Raw genomic sequence first — 21,102 nt, forward strand, 5'->3', positions numbered from 1 at the left:
ACATCTACATAAATAACAATGACTTAAAAATATAACGAGGAAAAATTTTACAACTTAACATTTACTTGAAAGGAAGAATCTGTCTGAGTAAACTCTAGTCGTGCATGGTAGCTGACACACACACTCTTTTTTAACAAGTCTACGACAACACGATCTAGTAGAAATTCTCTGGGAAAATATAAATTATCGTTTAAATAGAAATCGATTATGTTACGAGTAAATGCTAAATTTGAAGAGATTTTTAAGTCTATTCTTTCAATTCAGGTAAGTTTGGTGACGTCATTGGCATTTATTCAAATAATTTACGTTAAAAGTTAAGTAATTAATTATTTACTACAAGTATTTGGAAATTAATCTTAAAATTTAAAAGAATGCGTTCATAATTGATGTGTTTATACTTCAAAATCAAATAGTGCTTTTTAAAAAAATCTCTAATATAGACATGGTGTAGTTGCAAAACCAAAGGCATTTCTAAAAAAAAGTACATTGTAAATCTTTTCTTAGGTTTTTGTTTATAGGAAAGGTAACAATTTTTCCATACTACAAAATTGACCGAGAAATTAATTTTTAAAATTATAATACAAAATTAATTCGCCAAAATCATGTTATAAATGATTATACATGACGTCCCATACCAGTTCTTCCAATATTTTGTACGAGTGTTTATATTATTAAAAATCAAAGAAATTGGACAAAGATCTTTAGATGGTAGTATTCCAGTTCCAATAACTTTACTTAATAGTTATATACATAATATGTAAACACTGAATACACACACACCTGCATACTGCAAGTTGTTATGGACAAGAACCGTTTTCTTAGAAAAAAAATTGTGATGACAAGTTAATGTATTAAGGTAGTACCTACACGAAAGTGATATTCCAAGAATTTCTCAAAACTCAGAATATAAAATATTTAATTCATAATACACTTGCTGTTAAAATTAGAAGATGATTTACCATGCCATACATGAGATATTAGCAATTAAAAGTGACGCAATTTGTACGTGTACATGGGAGAAGTGTATAAAAATACACAAATTTACAAATATTATATTTATTTACCAATGAATGACGTCCACCATCTCTATGAAAAACTAATATAATGTAGAATACTATATTTAGAAAATATATAAATAAAAATAAAAATTATTTACCATATAGTTTCGATAAAAAACTTAAATAAATAACTCGTTTTAGCGATAATTTTTGTGGAAAGCATATAAAAACTAATGGTAAAGGTATATGTCAAAGTATGTGTGTGTATACGTATAGAATTTATAATAGTGAGTAACTACAGTCTTTTGAAAATAATATTTGGTATATGTATAATAGTCATAGCACAGTCAATGCACTGAATGATAGTATTAGTCCAAAACTTTTTGACTGGACGGTCGCGGAGGAACTACCTTAATAAGTTGTTCTTAAAAAAAATCTGTAGAAAAGATTTTTAGTTATTATGTGTCACTTTTAGTCAAGTGTGGTTTTCCAACATTCTACCTTAAATTACTAATTAAATTTTAATAAAATATGTGTACAAAGATAATGATTTTGTTTTTTGATTTTGCAATTTTTTTTCTTGGTTATTAAAAATATATGGAACTGATGTGAAACTAGCAACTAGTACGATTTCATCCAAGTATTCATCTTTCAGTTGGGTGTTTACACTATTAAAGTTTTGTAATGTAAACAGAGAGAGCTAGTGGTAGATGATGTAAAATATCATCAGTCGATTTTCAGAGCTACGCAGTAAAGCATTTACTTTTGAACTTTAAAAACAAATTGCATAGAAACACCGTGTTTATTGTATATCTGAAACATATATAATCTAAAGAACTTTGAAGAATAGTCTGTTTTTATTTATAAATATTTAAAGAGTAATACAGTGCAACCTCGATATAACAAATCGGAAGGGAACAAGTAAATATTCGTTATGTAATATGATTCCCTAAGCTGAGGTTTGTTATATTGAGGATAGGTTGGTCTAAAATTTGTTATAAAGAGGTAATTATTAATGTTTCGTTTTCCTGCGACTCATAAGGAACACCTTTTACGTTTCTGAGCCATTGCAACTTGAATCTTCAATAATAGTGATGAGCAGCAGTATTTACATTACTTTCCATCAAACAACAATGGTTATTTCACGAAAAAAACGGATCGGAACTTGTCGCGACATAAATCACATACAATGGGATTAAGGATCACACATTGGTGGGAACGTTATATAAAGGTTTTGGGTTGAAAAAATTCGTTAATTACAGGTATTTGCACTTTTTTTGATAGTTGAAAGTTTTCACACCTTTTTCTTGATGGTTGAAAATAAGTTATAAAAACGTTGTTCGCAAAAAATATTGGCAATATAAAGGAATATTTTACATTGACTCTTATGGACAATTCAATTAGATTACAAAAAAATTGATAAATCAAGGAATTCGTTGTATTTAGGTACGTTATATTAAGGTTGCACTGTATTATAATTTTTGGTTAAATACCGCCCCTATGTTAAAATAATTAGGATAAAATTTTATAAAATAAATTTGAAATCAGCATATTTATCAAAGATTAAATGAAAAAGAGAACATTATTATATTTGTTCTTAATAATAGCTATATAGGGTGGGAATTAATTATACTGGTCGAAAAATAATGATAATGAGTAAGGCAATATGGAATTTCAGACTTGACAAAAAAAATCTTTTGCGAATTGGGTAACATTTTAATTAAGATATTGAAATAATATGTATGGTACCTATTTACTTTGCAACTATAACTTTCTCGTTTGAAAGAATCTTGTAATTTTAAAATAGTCATTTATATAACAAATTATTTTCTAAAATTACATGTTTTTAAGACCCTACCAATTAACATATATTTTCAGTTTAACTCTGCGTTCATTTTTTTATTTTCAATGCCAAACTGGGAAAACTTTTAAATCTATAAATAAATGTTATTCTGCCAGAATTAAACGCATACCAAACTATTTTACGTATACTATTTAGTTACCCCCATAAAATTGCCACTAAATGTTGTTAGATTATTATTGGTTTAATCCCTTCCTCACTAATTTGTTCACAACCACACAAAATAAAAGAAAACGAACGCAGTTCCACATTTTTCCACATAATAATTTGTTTCTAAAAAACCATTATTTGTACACTTCAACATGTTTGCTTTTTCTCTCATTCATCATCCTCTTCAATTTCATCATCGGTTGCAAACTCTGATAGTTCGTCATCGTCTGCACCACCGTTAGCAGTTGCACCATTACCTTCATCCTCACTCTCACTAATATCCCATTGTGGATGTTCTGTGGGTATCGCTGGTGCTTCTTTAATATCTAATCGCAATTCTTGTTGTTGATCTAAACCAATATATGAATCACTACGTAAACATACTGTGAATGTGTATACCCCAGGCCATCTTGGAGCTGTGAACTATTAAAAAACAATATTAATAATAGAAGTGTCTAAATATACAAGTGTTGTTTATAAAAATTTTATAGTTTAGGCACCATGTGCAGGTGGCAAAAAATGAAAGGACTTCACAGCTTTAATATGTAATTTGGATTTTATTCAAAATTTCGAAAAGAATGGATTCTGATGGTTTTTTGATTTGCTGATCAAAAGCATCTAATCTACGGACACAAAGTCCTAAAAACGCGGGGTTTGAGAAAAGTGAAAGATTAAAGTTAAATCATATAATTTAATATATGGCTTCGAGAGCGTTATTAAATTTATTTGAAATTTTTTTGAATAGGCGTTGGCTTTAATAGCTCTGTTGATTCAAGTGTAATCAATTCCGTACGCGGTATGCCTAGGGTAGTGGATTCGATTCCCTCCATCACAACAAAAATTAATTTAATAAGATGTGCTGATGTAGTGCATGTAGTGATGTAGTCATAACAAAACTCTCTCCTTGCTAGTTCACCTCGCACTTGATCAGTTTTTTCACTCACCATATTATGTGAGGTACCTTAAAATATACGCCCCATAAACGTGTATTATTGCATATGTTTAAAACTACATCACTCCCTCCTCAATTATAATCACTTTTAAAGAGACTATTTGTTTGACAGTTTATAGAAAACCGTGAAATACACAAACAGAGCAGAAGATAAAATAAAATTAAAATAATAACGTCAACTTTTTTTGATGGTGATAAAAATAATTACCTTTAATTGCACTTCTTCGTAATCTACTAGATTTGTGATATGATGTGGAGCTGTTAACAATGTTTTACTCTTTCTATCACAAATATATGTCCACCAATATTCTTGTTTGTCTTCTGGAAAATATGGACAATGTACAGAATGTGATACTTTTGATCTTCCTTCTAGACCTTTATCACGTTTTTGTAATTTCTGTTGGAATTTTTCCCATTCTTGATCATCATCTAATGATGAAACTTTCTTATTATTACCACCTCCAGAATCAGAATCTTCATCTTCAGATGAATGTTGAGTGGTTACTTCGGGTGTTTCATCTTCTCCGTCTGTTCCCGCACCATCACTATCATCTGATTCTTGTAAATTCAATGACTCCTTAGTCAGTTTCTTTGATTTAGGTGTTGCATCGTCGACCTTAGGCGATTCTTCAATTTTAGCTGTTGTAGTTGAACGTTCTTTATTGACACGATTTTGTTTGTTAGGCCTCTTATTACTCTTTTTACCTCCGCCACCACGTTTTTGTTTAATCCATGCTGGTTTTTTCACATTTGGTTTTGTTTCTGTTGTGCTTGCAGTATCCCCTCCTCCATTAACTTCAGATATTTCATCTTTGGTATGTTCTTCGTCTCCGCGAATTGGTTGTGATTCAGCTATGGTTGAATCACCGAATAATGTTTTCATATCGTGACGTTTTAATGAAACTGTGACTGTAACTATTGCACCGGCTGTTACGACATTTGGATTTTCATCGTCACATACTAAAATAAGAAAATATTATAGATGAAAAAAGTCGACAAGAAATGAAGTTGTTGATATACAAAATGTTTGAGAATAATTATTTTTAACTTGCAGAAGAGCTACCTTCAAAAATTTGAACTAAAATGCTTCCATATTTAAATAAAACTTAAGGGCATATTTGAAATATACTGCTAATTTTTTTTTAAGTTTCACTAGTAAGCAAACATTTTTGAAACATTTTATCAAAATTCTTACAAAAATTTATACATTTGTTTAACACAGGTGTTTGATGCATTAAGAGACAAAATATTATAAGCAGACAAGTTTACATAAAAATTCCAATTGCAAAATAAAATCAATTTTTAAAAGCATTTACTATTTACCTACTCTGAATGTTAGTAACTGGTTTCTTTTTTTGTTTTGTTTTTTATCAGTTTATATTATAAGTAGTGAATTTACCTTCATGTTGAATCTTAAAGTCAACATACGGCATTTGACCTAAAACTTTAAGTACATTTTCGTATTGCTCTTCGGATAAATGGCGGAATAATGCTTTACGATCCTCGTTTTTTAGTTGCGCCAGTTGTTGAAGTGTTTTTACTTGACGCTGCAATATTGAAAAGTTAAATTTAAAAAAATAATAATAATAATAATAATAATAACCCACAGAACAAGAACATGAAAAATTCACAAATGGAAAGAAATTTTCAGTACTGAAATGAATCATTGATCTGTGGACTTAAAAATGCAAAAATTGACAAAATACCTTTTTACTCATAAAATATTTCAAATTATCATCCGTAACATGTGGTAATTGTAATAGCGGGTTTTTAAATTCCCATAATGCTTGAACAATCATCGGACATAATTTCATACAATTTTCAATTGTTTCAATAGATGGCAAACGAGGTACTGTAATAAGTCAAATCAAAATTAATATTTCAAATATTTATGATTTGAGTAGTTTGGTATCTATAATCTTGTGAAAAAGTATTGCGAATGATTGAAAGAGGCGTAAATAGATAAATAAGCCAAGAATAAAGATCAACCTCGAATGAAAATTTATGTATTTAAATATAGAAAAAACGTTTTTGGTAAGACAAAGAAAATTTTCGCTTTGTTGAGTTGTACTCAGGACATGGAATTTTAGGATATCAGATCATTTTGGCGTGGAGAGTAATGAAACAGTAAATTACTGGAACGCAAGCTCATGCGCACGTGTACCAGTGATTTTTATCCTCCTCATTGAGAATCTCTCTACGTAAATTTGAACAATGTAGTCCTATAAATGTAACCATTTAAATAAAGCGTTTTTGTAAGATTTGAAAATAATCTGCGATAACACGACGAATGAACGCTCCTTTTCAACTTAGCGTGGTCTGTAAATATGCCTCTGATCGGCAATGTTTATAGATTGGTTAACCTTTTTGCCTCAGACTTTTGAAACAGTTTTTTCTGTGCCTCGCAGAATTAACTTTTTGAATATTAGTGACTGAATATCACATTTAGACATAATAAAATGTTTTCTTATTCGAAAAAAACAGTTTCTTGTTTTTATTGTCTTTTGAACGAAAATTAGAAGCAACCCCCCCCCCCCATTGGATGATTCCAGAGTACGAGCCTGCTAGCATGAGAATGGTCGGTCGCCTGTGATTTCTGTACCAATATGTAGAAAGGTAAATACACAATTTACTATACACACTACTAGGTTGCAAATACCAAACTATTTTAATTGAGAATATAAATACTTACATCGTCCAGCATACGCTAACAAAATTAATTGATTGACACAATTCACTTGCTCTTGAATTAAATAAGGACACTTTTTAACAATATATTGCCTGTCTTTTTCCAGCGTCAGTGGATTTAATGAAATACGTGATAAATGTGCATGAATTATTGCTCTGGTTTTTATTGAATACATATAACATAACGGTCTCTCACGATTTTTTTCACTTAAATTTGGTAATTGTTTTATTAACTGTAAAGAATAGAAAAAATTGTCAAACGACTTGCATATTAACATACATAAACTCTCGAAATCGTCAATTTGACGTCATGATTTGCGCAACAGGCATTTTTCAATAATTTTTATCCTTTGCCTGCGGATAAAAATATTAAAAAATGCACCCATTACGTAAACTCTATAGAATAAAGCTAGTGTTAAATAACGTTTTCGAAGGTGCGTTGACGTTGTTTTGAAATTGACGTTATTTTGTACAGCTTTACTTAACACATTACTCAAAAACACACACGTGAAACGTATTATTGACATATCATGTGATTTTAGTCTAATAGATTTAACAAGAAAATAATATTTTTTAAATATAATGAATTAAATTAAATTTAAGGCTTCTTCACTCATTTTTCAATGGCGTGAAACTTTATACTTTTTTTAAGACTTCTCTTAAATATTCATTGGTGGAAAAAAATATTTATAAAGAAAAGCGATTTTCCAGAAAAGAATGGTTAAAGTTGCATGTTTCACGCCAGTCAAATAATGATTTCACGAGCTTGAAAAATGAGTGAAGAACCGTCTTAAGGTAATATATTTTTTGAGGCAATAATTTTATTTCTGTAAAAGCTTGTATTAATTTATTCAAGCAAAGAAATTATACCATTTTTTTTTTTTGTATATAAGGACATATAAATTATACGTGTTTGATATATATATTCTAATATACATACAGCGTATCGGATTTAGATGAAGACACCCTTATATTTTCGTTATTCATAGGAATATCGATTTGAAATTTTGCACAGTCATACAGGATGATGGGTCACATTTTTTAAGATACTAAACCGAAATCTAAACTTTAAACTCAGCTTACTAGAAATTGACAAATATGGCCGATTCTTAAAATTTGGCCTAGCGTCAGCGATGGTTACAGATATCGAAAAAAATTATTTAAAAAAGTTGTTTAGAATATTTTTTTATATCCATATATCGATTTTCATGGCAAATTTTTAATTTTTCCATTATTTTGGTCCACACTCATGATTATTACAATTTTATTGAAGTATTTGAATACATAATACTATTAAATTATCAATTTGTCCAGTTTTGACATTCCATAACACATTAGTTATAAAACTAAAAAATAAACTTTTATAACTAGTTTGCTACGGAATGCAAAAACTGGACTAATTGATAATTTAGTGGTGGTATGTGTTCAAATATTTTAATAAACATGTAATAATTTTGAGTAGAGACCAAAATAATAAAGAAAAAAATTAAAAATGCAAATTTTTTCATGAAAATCGGTGTATGGGTATAAAAAAATATTCAAAGCAACTTTTTCTAATAGTTTATTTTTTGATATCTCTAATCATTTCTGACGGTAGAAAAATTTTAAGAATCGGCCCTATTTGTCAATATGAAGTAGGCTGAATTCAAAATTCTGATTTCGGTTAAGTATCTTAAAAAATGTGACCCATCACCCTGTATGACTGTGCAAATTTTCAAATTGATATTCCTATAAATAACGGAAATATGAGGGTATCTTCATCTTAAATGCGACACACTGTATAAAAGTCTGTATGTTACTCATGCCATTGGACGACCGCCTAGAAGGAAAACAAAAAACGACTGCCTTGTTTATCTATAAAACGTTATCTATTAAGAATGATGTAACTTTATTAAACTTAAATTAAGTAACTTTAAATAATAGTTGGTTCCATATCAACATCAATGGCTTTGTTTATACTTGCTTTTAAGGGAACTAAAACAAACCTCTTTTTTCGACGACGTTCGCTTGTTTTCTAATTATTTATTCAACAAGTTGATTTAAAATTTCTTACCAAACGAAGAATAGTCGACTCATACAGACGATATGAGTTAATAAAAACTATGCAGTACTTAGTCTCGCGAAATTTTGCGTGAGACATTTTAAAGTTGATTTTCAAATGACCAAAAGTCCGAACTATAGGTCCATAAAGAAATTTGAATATACATTCTGACCTAACAACATGCATAATTTTTATTTCTCTGATAGTTATTGAAAAATTTAAACCAAGTTTAACAGAAAAATAATCAAATTTATTAACTTACATGTGGAACTTCTTCATTATCACTTAACCTTTCAACAATTTGTGAATTATGCCGTTTATCAAACTCTAAACTCGCTGCCAAAATCATAATTACACGTTTTAACATCATACTGGGAGTTTTATGGAAGAAATAATAATACAACTGTGTTGTATCTAAAAGCACTTGATCACCAGAAAATCGGATACTACGATACCACCAGGTACCCACAACTGTAGGTAATGCAACCATGAATACTAACGCATACAACCCTAACACCCACACTGTGTTTTCTTTTTCGACAATCCAAGCAGGTAATGCAATACCAAAGCTCATTGCACCTGGCCCATCTGGATTACCATATTTCTCCCAGTTACGGCGTGCCTCATCGTCCGTTAACGCCTGATACGCTTTTGTTAATTTCATAAATGCTTTTTCATCTCCAGTTTTTTTATCAGGATGGAGAATTATTGATAATTTTTTATAGCTCTTTTTCACTTCTGCCACAGAACTTCCCACTGGTATACCCAAAATTTCATATGGATCGAAATTTGCTAGCTCATAATCAAATTGGGATACTTTGTATGCTAGAAATGCTAACAACACCCAACCACCGACAATTGCAACTTTTGTAAGGAATTCTTTTGTACCTTTCCATGGTTCGGATTGCGATAAAATTTGTTTTTTCTGTACACACCCATCGCACTGGCAACCTTTTCGCTCTTTTTCGGGATCTTAAAAAAAACATTACTGATTTGAGGTTATGTTTCAAATAATATTTTTCAAAAATCATTTTATGGCTGTATATTATATACATATATTAGTTAGGCATTTAAAAAAAAAAAAAAAGTGAAAAAATTTTAAAACATATTTTGATACCTTCTTGACGTTTACGTGGCCAATAAAAATAGGTTGCAGGAATTAAAATTAACGCCAAAAACGATAATAAAAAATAGAAAAAAGTTCCGCCACTTTCATCGTACTGGAATTTTTGTCCACCCATATTTTTTAATTATTTTATAAGAAATTTCATTCAGGTTTTCATTAATTTTCAAAATTAAATCAACGTGTCAATATAAAAATTACAGCACGTTCCACTACGTCATTCACCGGTTGCATTGAGTTACCAACCAGGTTACGTTTCTTAATACAGTGATGTCAAATTTTTGATTTCCAAACATAAATTTTGTAAAAACAAAGAAGTTTAGGGCTATATTTATAAATTTTAAAAATGATTCAAATGGGATAGACAGAGTGTAGGGTAAAATTTTAAATATCGAATTTGTGCAGGAAATATTCCAACATTTCTGGAATTAATTACAAAACGATCAGAATGCCAAAAAATTTATGGCTGCAGTTAGATGTTTGTTGCATTACTATGAAATCTATTCAACAGAATACAAGCTTTGAATACAAGGAATTAGGAAATAATGTTTTCCGAACACGAATACAATAATGATCCTAGAAGATTGGAGTCATTAAGGCCAGAGACCTTATCAGTAAACCGATATATTCTCTGTTAAGGCTTTTCATTTAAAAAATGTTTCTTTCTTGTTTCGGACAGATGTCAATCAAGTAAATACATCACCTATTTTGTATCTTTGATTTTCTTTGCTTGAATATTTTTTGACAACTGTCCAAAACAAAATCAAATCGATGAAAAAGGCCTATGAATGGGATATTGGACCTCGTGCCTGTTATAAAGGTAACACCACGGATCGGTATATTTCAACATGCGATAAGTAAAAATCGATTCATGTTTTCCAGACTTGCATGGATTGTTATAAGAGAAAGAATACTCCTTTGCTATCCGGCACTTCATTGCCTTGGGTTATTGAATCTGATTTCCGTAGTATATTGAAACTTCATTATCTTCAAACCAAAGCATGATTGAAATTTTTTAAATTGGTATTTTATTTGAGAAAAATATTACATTTATTTTATAGATTAGTTTTATTGTTGTGTCTTTTGGATAAAGAAAACTTTATATAAGGAGAAAACTAAAAACATCCATTTCTCCCCCCCCCTCTCTCAAAAATGAAATTCATTGAAAATGTTTTTTATGTGATCCAAATTTTTTTATAATTTGAAAATGATCATACATTTATAAATTTTAATGAATTGTCTTTTTTTCATTAATATTTTTGAACAATTTATAAGGAAAATATATCAAATCTGGCAACACTGATCGAAAATAGAATTACATTCAGTGAGCAAGGTCTTTTTAGAACAATTGTATAAACAAAAAATTCAATACGAATATTAAAAAATTGTGAATGATGCAAATTAAATGTGACTAAAATCGTTTAAACTAACTTAAATCATCAAAATCCAATGTCTGAACATTTAATAAATCCAAACTATATAAAATTAAGGTGATGATAAAATACATTTATGACAAATTAATAAATTTGATATTAGGGATATTTGATTTTTAAGCGTTTGCAAAGCTGTGGCAAATTTTGTGTGTTTCTTTATGGAAATGTTATACGATATTCATTGTTTGTATATATCGCTCTCTTATTAACACACACAAAATAGACAGAAATAGATACATTGGATTATAATTTGAGTTGTATTTCTAAAAGTGTTTCAGATCGACTGTCTTTTTTGTTGTTTCTTCATCAGTCGGTTACGCGACCTAATGATAATCAGTTATTTGTTCGCCATATTGATCAAACAAACAATTTTATCCAAAAATATCATACATAAAGAGTGTACAATATTATAAAAAAACAACAGAAAATATTATTTTAAATAATCAAAAAATATATTAAATAAATATTTAAGTGGTCTGTGACATTTGTGTGTGAATTTTCATAAAGGAATTATATTTTGTGTACTTATATACCAAAATTAAAAATGGCGTGTGCCACACTGAAAAGGCATTTAGATTGGGATCAAACGTTAAGACCAAGTAAAAGACGACGATGTGCTCCACTTTGTCAAAGCCCACAACAAAGTTCATCGCCGAGACTGAAAGAGCCGTCCCCATTTACAGAAGCTGTTACGCCCCAACTTACTCCCGGTAGGATATTATAATTTATTATCTTGAATCCCCACTTTTTTTATCATATTTAATTTTTTTTTGTATATGTGTTTGTGTAACGAATATACCAAAAAAATCTTTTGCATACAAGATCGAATGAGGTCTTTCATGAAATATTTATTATCGTTTTATGTTAATTTTGTAGATTTTTTTAAAATATTAGGTATTGTTCAATTATGATTGATCAGCTGTTTTTTGTTGTCATATCTTGTGTCATAATAATTAATGGCCTCTTTCGTAGTTTCATTAAATTCGTTCCAATTACTCATTCGAAAATAATTTTTTTTTTTTTTTAAATTTATTGTTTCTAAAAATTTTAGTTTTATACATCATTCTTAAAATTTTGTAGATTAATTTAATTTTAATGTTAAGTAATGACAATTTTATACTTGACCTGATTTCTAATTCTCATTCATTTACGTAATAAAAATGTAATGTAATATTAATGATTAATTTTTTGGATCAGTTTTTTTTTTAAAATTTCCATTGTTTTTACTTTAGTGGAATTTCTATTAAAAACAATATGGGTAGCTGTTGTGGCCTACTCTACAAAACTCCCAAGGCATTTACTTATCAATAAATTTTATTCTTGACTGAACACATTCAATTAAAACCATAATACAAAATATAGGTTTCTATTAACAACTATTAAGATAATTGTTGAAAACTTAAGTTTATCCATTATGATTTTTTCATTTCGATGATGGATTCTTTTAGAAATTGGCGAAATAAATCAAGAAGACATTTAGGAAATGTATAATTTTCAAGAAAATATTATTTAAGTTTGCACTACTAAAATAGTAAAATTATATCAATCAATATAGCTTTATTCTTTTCATGATAAACCTATTCTAATCGGAGGTAAACAAAAGTAACACTTGTAAAACAAAAAATGCATACGACCCTCTAAAAAAATTACTTATTGTACCTACTATGATAACATAAGAATTTAGATAGGCCTAAGATTAGAAAACAAAAAAAACTTGAATCGTCATTAATTAAGTTGTCGTTATAAATTAGTTAGTATTGACCATAGACTCTTATTCAAAATATGACTGGTAACAGAAATATAGAGTAGGTATTTCTGGGTAATTATGGCAGCATATGCTATTAGCTCCCTTAACGTTTATTCATAATTACAAAGGAATACATATTTAATAAAGACATACCCTACCTATTTAATTGAAATGGATGGGAAAATATGCATTTCTTGTATTTATTTAATCCTAGCTGAAGCATTGGTTCGGATCAAGCTGAACATTTTCAACTCCAAATTTAGTTTTCGTGATTTTGTAAAGTCGTTGTTTATTTTAGTTTACAATCGAAAATTTACAGCCTTCTAACAAATTTAAAGGGTTTTTTACAGCGTATGACAGCAAAATATAAATTTTTTTGAAACAGAGTTCATATAAATAATTCAAAAATCAACAAAATATGAAAAGATTAAAATTCTTCAACTTAAAGTTCAAATTTTAAAAAAGTTATAAAATTCAATAGATTGATGACATAAATATAGATTTAACCCTTCGTACGCCAGGTGAAAAATTGAAATAAGCTATGTTAGATATATCTGTTGGGATATTGCCTTTTCTCTCTCCAGATTAATTCCCCCCTCTGGAATGTTTCTGATTTTAAATAATAAGCAAAATGAACCATTTTGAAAAAAAAACTCATCAAAATTTTTCATGGCTAACAATTCTTTAGAAATGTTGAGTTCGATTGCTAAAAAATGATTGTTCATGCGTCCAATCCATAAATTTTTTTGTAGTTAAATAACAATTAGTAAAATAAGATTCAGAACGACCATATTCAATCGAACCAATGAAATGTGATACACACAAAAAAAATTTTTATTGTCCATCTTTCATTTGGTTTATTTAAAAAAAAAAAACAAATTCGCGAGTGCCAGATTGACGCTAGCACCACATTATTTAATTTATACCGCGGATCTACCAGTCGATGACACAAACATAAGCTACATTTGCAAATGATATTGTAATTTATATATTTGACGCATGGGCAATCATTCTTTAGCAATCGAACTCAACATTTCCAAAGAATTGTTAGCCATGGAAAATCAAAATTACACTTTTACAGTAGTGTAAACCTGGCACCCGGAAAACATTTTTTAAAATTCAAAAACTAAGTGTGGGCAAACGAAATTATTTTGGGAAATCATAGTCATACGGTGGACAATCGATTGCAATAAAAATATTGGCAAAAAACGAATAATGTGGTGCTAGCGTAAACCTGGCACCCGAGAATTTGTTTTTTAAAAATAAACTAAACGAAAGATCAAAACACGGACAATCAAAATTTTTTTATGAGCAAACATGGACAATCGAAATTTTTTTTTTATTTTGTGATGCTAGCTTTACATGGCTTATAAGTCCACATCGAAAGCAGCAAAGGGAAGCATTAGGTTTATGTTTCAAGAAACTTAAACATAATGTTTACACTATTCAGCAGATTGTTTTTGTTGTGTTTAAATAAATAGGTTATGGAAACCCACAATAAAACTTCTCTTTGTGTTTTTTCTTTGGCCTAGCCTTAGACAATTTATATAGTACACTAACCATGAAAAAATAATTCATTTTCAAAAAATTATTTCCCCAACTTCAAACGGCTGTATCTCCGAAAAAAGTCAGTTTGAAAACTTGTACTGCTTATTCGAAAGCTTAAACTTGAAAGTATTTAATTTTGTATTGGCTGAAGGAAGTTGAGAAAAGCTACGTTACGCAATCTCGGATGATCTTTTTTGGCTAACGCACTGTCAAAGAAAATTAAATACTTTTGAATTTGCTTAAACAATACATAATTCAATCTAAACAAGTGAAAACAAACAATTGACTGAGTTAATTGTTGAAATGCCATGTAAAGACAGTGTTGATTACACTGTCACATTACACATACATACATGTCACGCATATATAAATGATATTCCCATATAATTCATACTATACAATTTACACCCACATTGTACGCAGTGATGTTTACGAAAGAAAAGTTTCAAACAAAAGTTGTTAATTTTTTCATAAGTAACATTTTTCACATTTAAACTTTTGTTCTATCTCTAACGGTTTATAAGATGGGTCGGTGATGGGACGGTTTTAAACGTTACAAACTTGGGACTAAACTTAGTATACCTTGATATATTACATATATACCTGGTATAAAAACGAGAATCCGTTAGAGTGTAACGATAAGTTTTTATTTAAATGTTTAAAAAAAAGTTTGAAAGTGCGAAAATGCCAAATTTGGTATCAGTGCGTTTGGTATCAAACTTGATCGAAAAAGGTCACACGAGAATGCATAAAAACATATTCTACAAATAAATGCATAAGCTATTAGAAACAAATTTTGATTTTTTAAGTTCCCAGTATAGAAAGCTATTGTAATGGGTAAGTTATTGTGAATTTCATAACAATCGGTCGAGTTTTTATATAACTCTCGTACTGGGAAGTTATTCGTGTGTACCTTAAGGATCGTACTAGACCTTACTCACAGCTTATTGCAAAATATTTACCCCGCTTGTACGCTTTCAAAGTTACGTTCGTTGGATAAAAAAGTATTAAAAGTTATAGACAAAGTAAATAATACAAAAAATCTTCTTTTTAGAAAAAATGGCAGCAAATATTCGTGACGAAATTCGCCGTTTACATCGTCGTAAACAATTAACATATGTATTCCCAGAAGGTGGAGAATCATCATCCTCACATAATAATCGTGGATATAGTAATGCTGCATTAGAGGAACGTATGCAAGATAGTGGATCAGATGGGGGTAATAGTTCGGGTGCTGAATCGCCAACACCATTAAATGTATCACGAGCTGAACGAGCATTATTTACTTTTTCACAGGTATATTTGTTTTTCTTTTAGATTTTTTCATGTTTATTGATTCTGTTTGTACTTTGTTTAGGTGAATATGATATGCGAACGTATGGTTCGTGAGCGTGAGACTGAACTACGTGAACAATACGATCAAGTATTACATACTAAATTGGCTGAGCAATATGATGCGTTCGTTAAATTTACCTATGATCAGTTACAGAGACGTTTTGATGCAGCGCCTAGTTGTAAGTATTAATTATTTTTATATGCAGAAAAAATATTTGTTCGTACATTTATAAACGGATTTATATCTGTCAGAGTAATGTATCAATTTTTGGGATACATGAATTTCCTTTGAGAAAAATTATGACGAAGTAATTATTTCTTTGTACGAAGTAATAATTTGGATTAGATTGGAATAGAGATTACATATACTAAATACGTACAATACGTGGAGTGTGCAACTGAATCGATAGCAGCGCCATGCCATCTTTTAAATTTGCAATAAATCGTTCGTTTTTTTTAAATTATGACTAATTTTCAATTAAAATTATTGAAAAATCACAATTAATGAACCTTTGTTGCATTAGAAATTGTTAAAAGAGCGAATTTGCATAAATAATATTTTTTAAATGTAAATTAATAACTTATGAAGTTAGAAAATAATAATATATTTCCAATACAAACTATAGACTTACTACTTAGAAATATTTTAAATAAAACTCGTGCACGGTGCGAATAACACTTAGAATGGTATAACACGTGAATTTTTGTGGCACAAAGTGTGCATATTTAACCAAGGATTGTCTTAACATCTAGTTACAAACCTTTCATTTTGTACATCTTCAAAAGTAGTGAGATGGAATTATTCATTTCTATTGGTTTATAAGTGTCAGATTCATGTCATCTGACTTGCTTAAATTTTCGAAAAATTGGCCAAAAATATCTAGTGTTTTCTCAAGGGAAAGAAACGGCATCAACTCTCTAATGTTAATTTTTTTCACTAGCATTTATTGCTAAACTGAAAACTGGATGCATGATTGCTAATGATGTTGTTTCAAATCATTATATTTCGATATGGAATGCTCCATTTAATTTTAATAAATTTTAATTACAGTAAATTAGTTCATACTATTAAAATTTAAAAAATTTCCTAACGCATTTTGTCGACAATAATTAATAAATTTTATTTCTTTTTACAGATTTATCATAAGAAAATATCTGGATATATTTCACAAATTAAAATACTGCATACATCTGTTTGTTTTCCCCTCTTATTTGTCATGTAATTTTTCATAAAATAAGTTTAGTGTGTAATCGGTATATAATATTTTTTCCTACATTTATTCACTTAATTCATTAATTATTTTCCAATTAAACACAAAAAAAAAAAAAAAAAAACTATCCCATATCTCCTCCTTTTATTAATTATTATTATTTCATTATTATTATATTGTTAGATCCTTAGATCATAATTTTTTTTTTATTATTTGTGTAAACTTCCGAATATATTATATAAAATATATATTATTTTTTTGCAACCTAGAAAATCAAATTAATGTAACTAAACTCTACAAACAAAAAAAAAAAAACTACACACGTAACATATAATACAGACAACATAACAAACATTTTCTCATAAATTTTCACGAAAATCATTTTGTTTTTTCAATACATCCTGTTTTCTTCAATACTTATATATAAATATTATATATACACATATATAATTAAAATTTAATTAAATCTATTTGTAATTAATAATCTCGATAGAATTTAGTGTTTAAAAATTAAACAAATTTAATTTAGTGACGATATTTTTCATTTAAGTTATGGAGATTCATGTGTGTCCATTAAAATAACTGAATTATGAGAAAACAAATGCGTCAATCATTTTTAAAATAAGGTGTAAATTCATCATTGCATGCAATAAATTAGTTGAGATAGTGTCATTGTGGGTATAATCAAAGTATATTATGTATATCATTTTATTATATAAGATCAGACAAAATGTCAATCTCCCCATTCATTTTATGTATATTTCCTAAAATTTTTGACGATTGCATGCAATACGCAATTACTACTGAAGATATAAAATAACCAAATATGTAAAGAACTCTTTTGACCGTTAGTTGAGAGTTTGTTTTTCCTTGTTGCGGAAATCGCGTCCAGGAGCTTGCATTTTTTAAAATCTGTTTTTGATATTAATTTTTTTATACTTGAGATAAACGTATGAAAATTACCCCAATTTGATTTACGCATTTGTGAGAAAAAAATAAAAAACGAATAATTTAAGCGAAGAAACTTTTTTGTTTTTTAATTTTGACAATAGTTTATTCCACTTTAGTGAAGGGATTCGAAGAGTTTAAATTATTTAGAATGTCGAAAAAGCGACGATTCCTTTACTAAAGACATAATTTGTGTTAAAAAAAAAAAACAATACTGTGTTTAAAATCTTCAATTTGATACCACTATTTAAAATTAAAATTTTAATTGCTTAAATGTGGGTGTTTAATTTTAATAACTCTAAATTTGTATTCGTATTTTGAATTATTTAAAAGACGAAATATTCGTATACCAATTTTGAATTTAAATTTTAAATAGTGATCTCAAAGTTTAAGTTTTAACCATAGCCAAAATATAAATAAAAAAAACTAATGCTTAATCAAAATATACTAAATATATAAATATATTGCTACAATTTCCTATGGAATACTCGCCATTTTACTGAAGTAATTACGAAAGACATGCTAAAAATATTTTTGTTTGTTAATTAAAATAAGGACAATAGGAAGATAAAAATTTTTGTACAGAAAATGTGTTTTTAAAGGATTTTTGGTTTTCATTTATTTTTTTTATTACTTACACGTTTCACATAACACACCCATAAAAAATGATCTCTCGATGAATTCGCCCTACTGTATTATGGGGGTATTCATCTGTCACCTGTCTCAATTATTTGTAAATATAAGCAAATTATAATGGATAAATAACTAATAAAATGCAATTATTAGTGAATTTGTAAATTTTTAATAGCGAATAAAGTGTGATCGACGTCTGTTATAATTTTCTTGTAAGTACATAAAATAAAAATTGCAGCTTTGTCAATAAAAATCATTTTCTGTTAATTTTTTTCACTTCGTATTAAAGTTATGTAAGTAAATTATTTAGTTAAGAATTTAAGGATTATTTTCGATATATAAAAAAAGAGGGATTAAAATATATGTATCATATCTTTGAATAATTAAGTGTAATAATAATTAAAAAATTTTTTTCAACTTGGTGAAAAAGTTTATAATGTTTAAATACAATGGGGCTCATTCATTACTGAATTTTATGTATAATTGTTGTATAAGAAATTCCTGTAAATAGCTGTAAGGTTCAGTTTCACCACTTGGTTTAAATTTGAATCATTTATTAATCTATTTAACTTACCAATCAAATCTTAATGCAATAATTGCGAAGATAATAGGTATAAAGCTAACGTAAACTTTTTAGATTTATTTGCTACAAACTGAAAGTATGTATAGGCGAAGTCCTTAGGCAATCTAATAACTCTAAGCAAGGGCAATGTTGAAAAAGTTGCTTTTTTTAAGTTATGTGCCCGGCAAATATAAAATTGCTCCGCCAGCTTAAAATTGAGGAATATCTGCTTTTTTTCTTATTCGAATATGATGAATTCTCGGCACTGTTAACTTTGGCCTGGCACTCAACAAAGTGGCGTAGTTCGATACCTTAAAATTTTTAAACTGTCGGGATTACAGACACACCGGCTTGTTGAATGTCGGATCAAAGTTTACAGTGTAGGAAGAAAGTCTTTTATCTTATTAAAATAATAAGCAAATATTTATTAATTTGAAGTAGATGGGGCAATTATAAATTTGCCAGACACAAAACTTAAAAAGGGTAGCTCTATAAATATCACCCTTGCTTAGTGTTGTTAGAATACCTAAGGGTTATGCCTACAAGAGTGGTAAAAGTTCAGTTTAGGCACTTTTCTTACAAATCATCTTAACACGCCAGGAAAGTAGTTACTGGACTATTTTTAATGATTAGTTGTTTAAATATAATATATAATAATAACTATTCCTCAAACAAAAGAGAATTTAAAACATTCATAAAATTAATGCAATCAAATCTCCTCGAATATTGCTTAACTTTTTCAAAATGATTTTCGACTAGTTGCAAATAAGGTCAAAAAATATACGATGGCTTTATACCCTTTTCAAATATACATTGAATATTTATTATGGTCTGGAACTTCAACCATCGTACATAAATCCATTTTATCAATATTGAAATTGAATGAACCTTACCACGAGTCGTGTTTCGTCTACAGTGATAAAAACAATCACAAAACATTGAGATACTTTTGTTGACAGTACGATAAGACGCTTCGATACGAGTGTATATTATTGAGTGCGTACCAAGTACGTAAATTGTTTAAAATTTTCCCCTCTTTAAATATATTTTTTAAATTTTCAAATAAAAGAAAATAAACTTTGTAATAATACTTTGTATTCTTCTTAATTTATGGAATTATATTTTAAATATAATTAGATATAAGTACAAAACAAAGAACATTTATTTCTAAACAAATTTATATAATTAAGTCCAATAAATTGAAAAAAAATTTCCTACCAATAAGTTAGCTTTGTTTCATTTTGGGGATAGTTTTAAAGGATGGGCGTAGTAGTTTTAGACATTACTCAAAGTTAATTAGTGGTAAAAAATTGTTTTTATAAAATATATGGAATACTAATTCCGAAAAATTTATTTCTGTGATTTTCGAAGGCTACTTAAAATTATTATGCAATTTTTTAATAAACGGAAGACATGAACAATTGAATGAACTGTATAACGCGCTATTTTCATTCTAGCACTTTCTTTAGCAAAATCTGCAAATCCCGAGTCTGCAAATGTGGTATTTTTATTAAAAGCAGAATGAATAATCATTTGCTCAGCCACCATTTATAATAACAACTGGAATATAAATTCAGAATAGAAAAATGAATAAAATTTAGTTAAAATTTCTGAAGTTGGGAAAGCCAACTCTGTCCTTAGGTCTTAAGTGTTCAAGTCTGGATCGCACGTAGGCGTAAGCATATTCTATAATTTAAAGTCGTATGGCCGTTGTCGTGTGATGAGCGTATGCGACCATTTTATTATATGGGTATTTACGTCTTCTTTTTGTTGCACGAGCGCCCAGAAAAACTCAGATCAACTGCTGGACTGAATAAAATAGTTCATAATATATTACATAATAAAAACTTAAAGTTTTGATATAAGACCTTT

General features: G+C 28.6%; 2 protein-coding genes across 3 annotated transcripts; one reads left to right on the forward strand and one right to left on the reverse strand.

The window, feature by feature from the left end:
- Positions 1-2,549: 2,549 nt before the first annotated feature.
- LOC123292241 (translocation protein SEC63 homolog) lies at positions 2,550-10,063 on the reverse strand. Of its 2 annotated transcripts, XM_044872941.1 has the most exons (8): positions 9,808-10,063; positions 8,953-9,662; positions 6,654-6,882; positions 5,668-5,813; positions 5,361-5,508; positions 4,502-4,921; positions 4,170-4,441; positions 2,550-3,432 (listed from the first exon to the last, which is right to left on the reverse strand). In XM_044872941.1, exons 1-8 carry the CDS (start codon positions 9,929-9,931, stop codon positions 3,178-3,180), a joined length of 2,304 nt encoding a protein of 767 aa, XP_044728876.1. In that variant the 5' UTR covers positions 9,932-10,063; the 3' UTR covers positions 2,550-3,177. The 2 variants fall into 2 exon arrangements, with proteins under 2 accessions (XP_044728876.1, XP_044728792.1); XM_044872857.1 differs by having other exon boundaries at positions 4,170-4,921; positions 9,808-10,062.
- Positions 10,064-11,589: 1,526 nt separating this feature from the next.
- Positions 11,590-17,198, forward strand: LOC123305106 (akirin). Its single transcript, XM_044886723.1, has 4 exons — positions 11,590-11,956; positions 15,596-15,837; positions 15,899-16,055; positions 17,013-17,198. The coding sequence occupies exons 1-4, from the start codon at positions 11,791-11,793 to the stop codon at positions 17,021-17,023; spliced, it is 576 nt and encodes a 191-aa protein (XP_044742658.1). The 5' UTR covers positions 11,590-11,790; the 3' UTR covers positions 17,024-17,198.
- Positions 17,199-21,102: the final 3,904 nt, after the last annotated feature.

Source organism: Chrysoperla carnea, chromosome 1 (genome assembly GCF_905475395.1).
Source record: "Chrysoperla carnea chromosome 1, inChrCarn1.1, whole genome shotgun sequence".
Lineage (NCBI taxonomy): Eukaryota > Metazoa > Arthropoda > Insecta > Neuroptera > Chrysopidae > Chrysoperla > Chrysoperla carnea.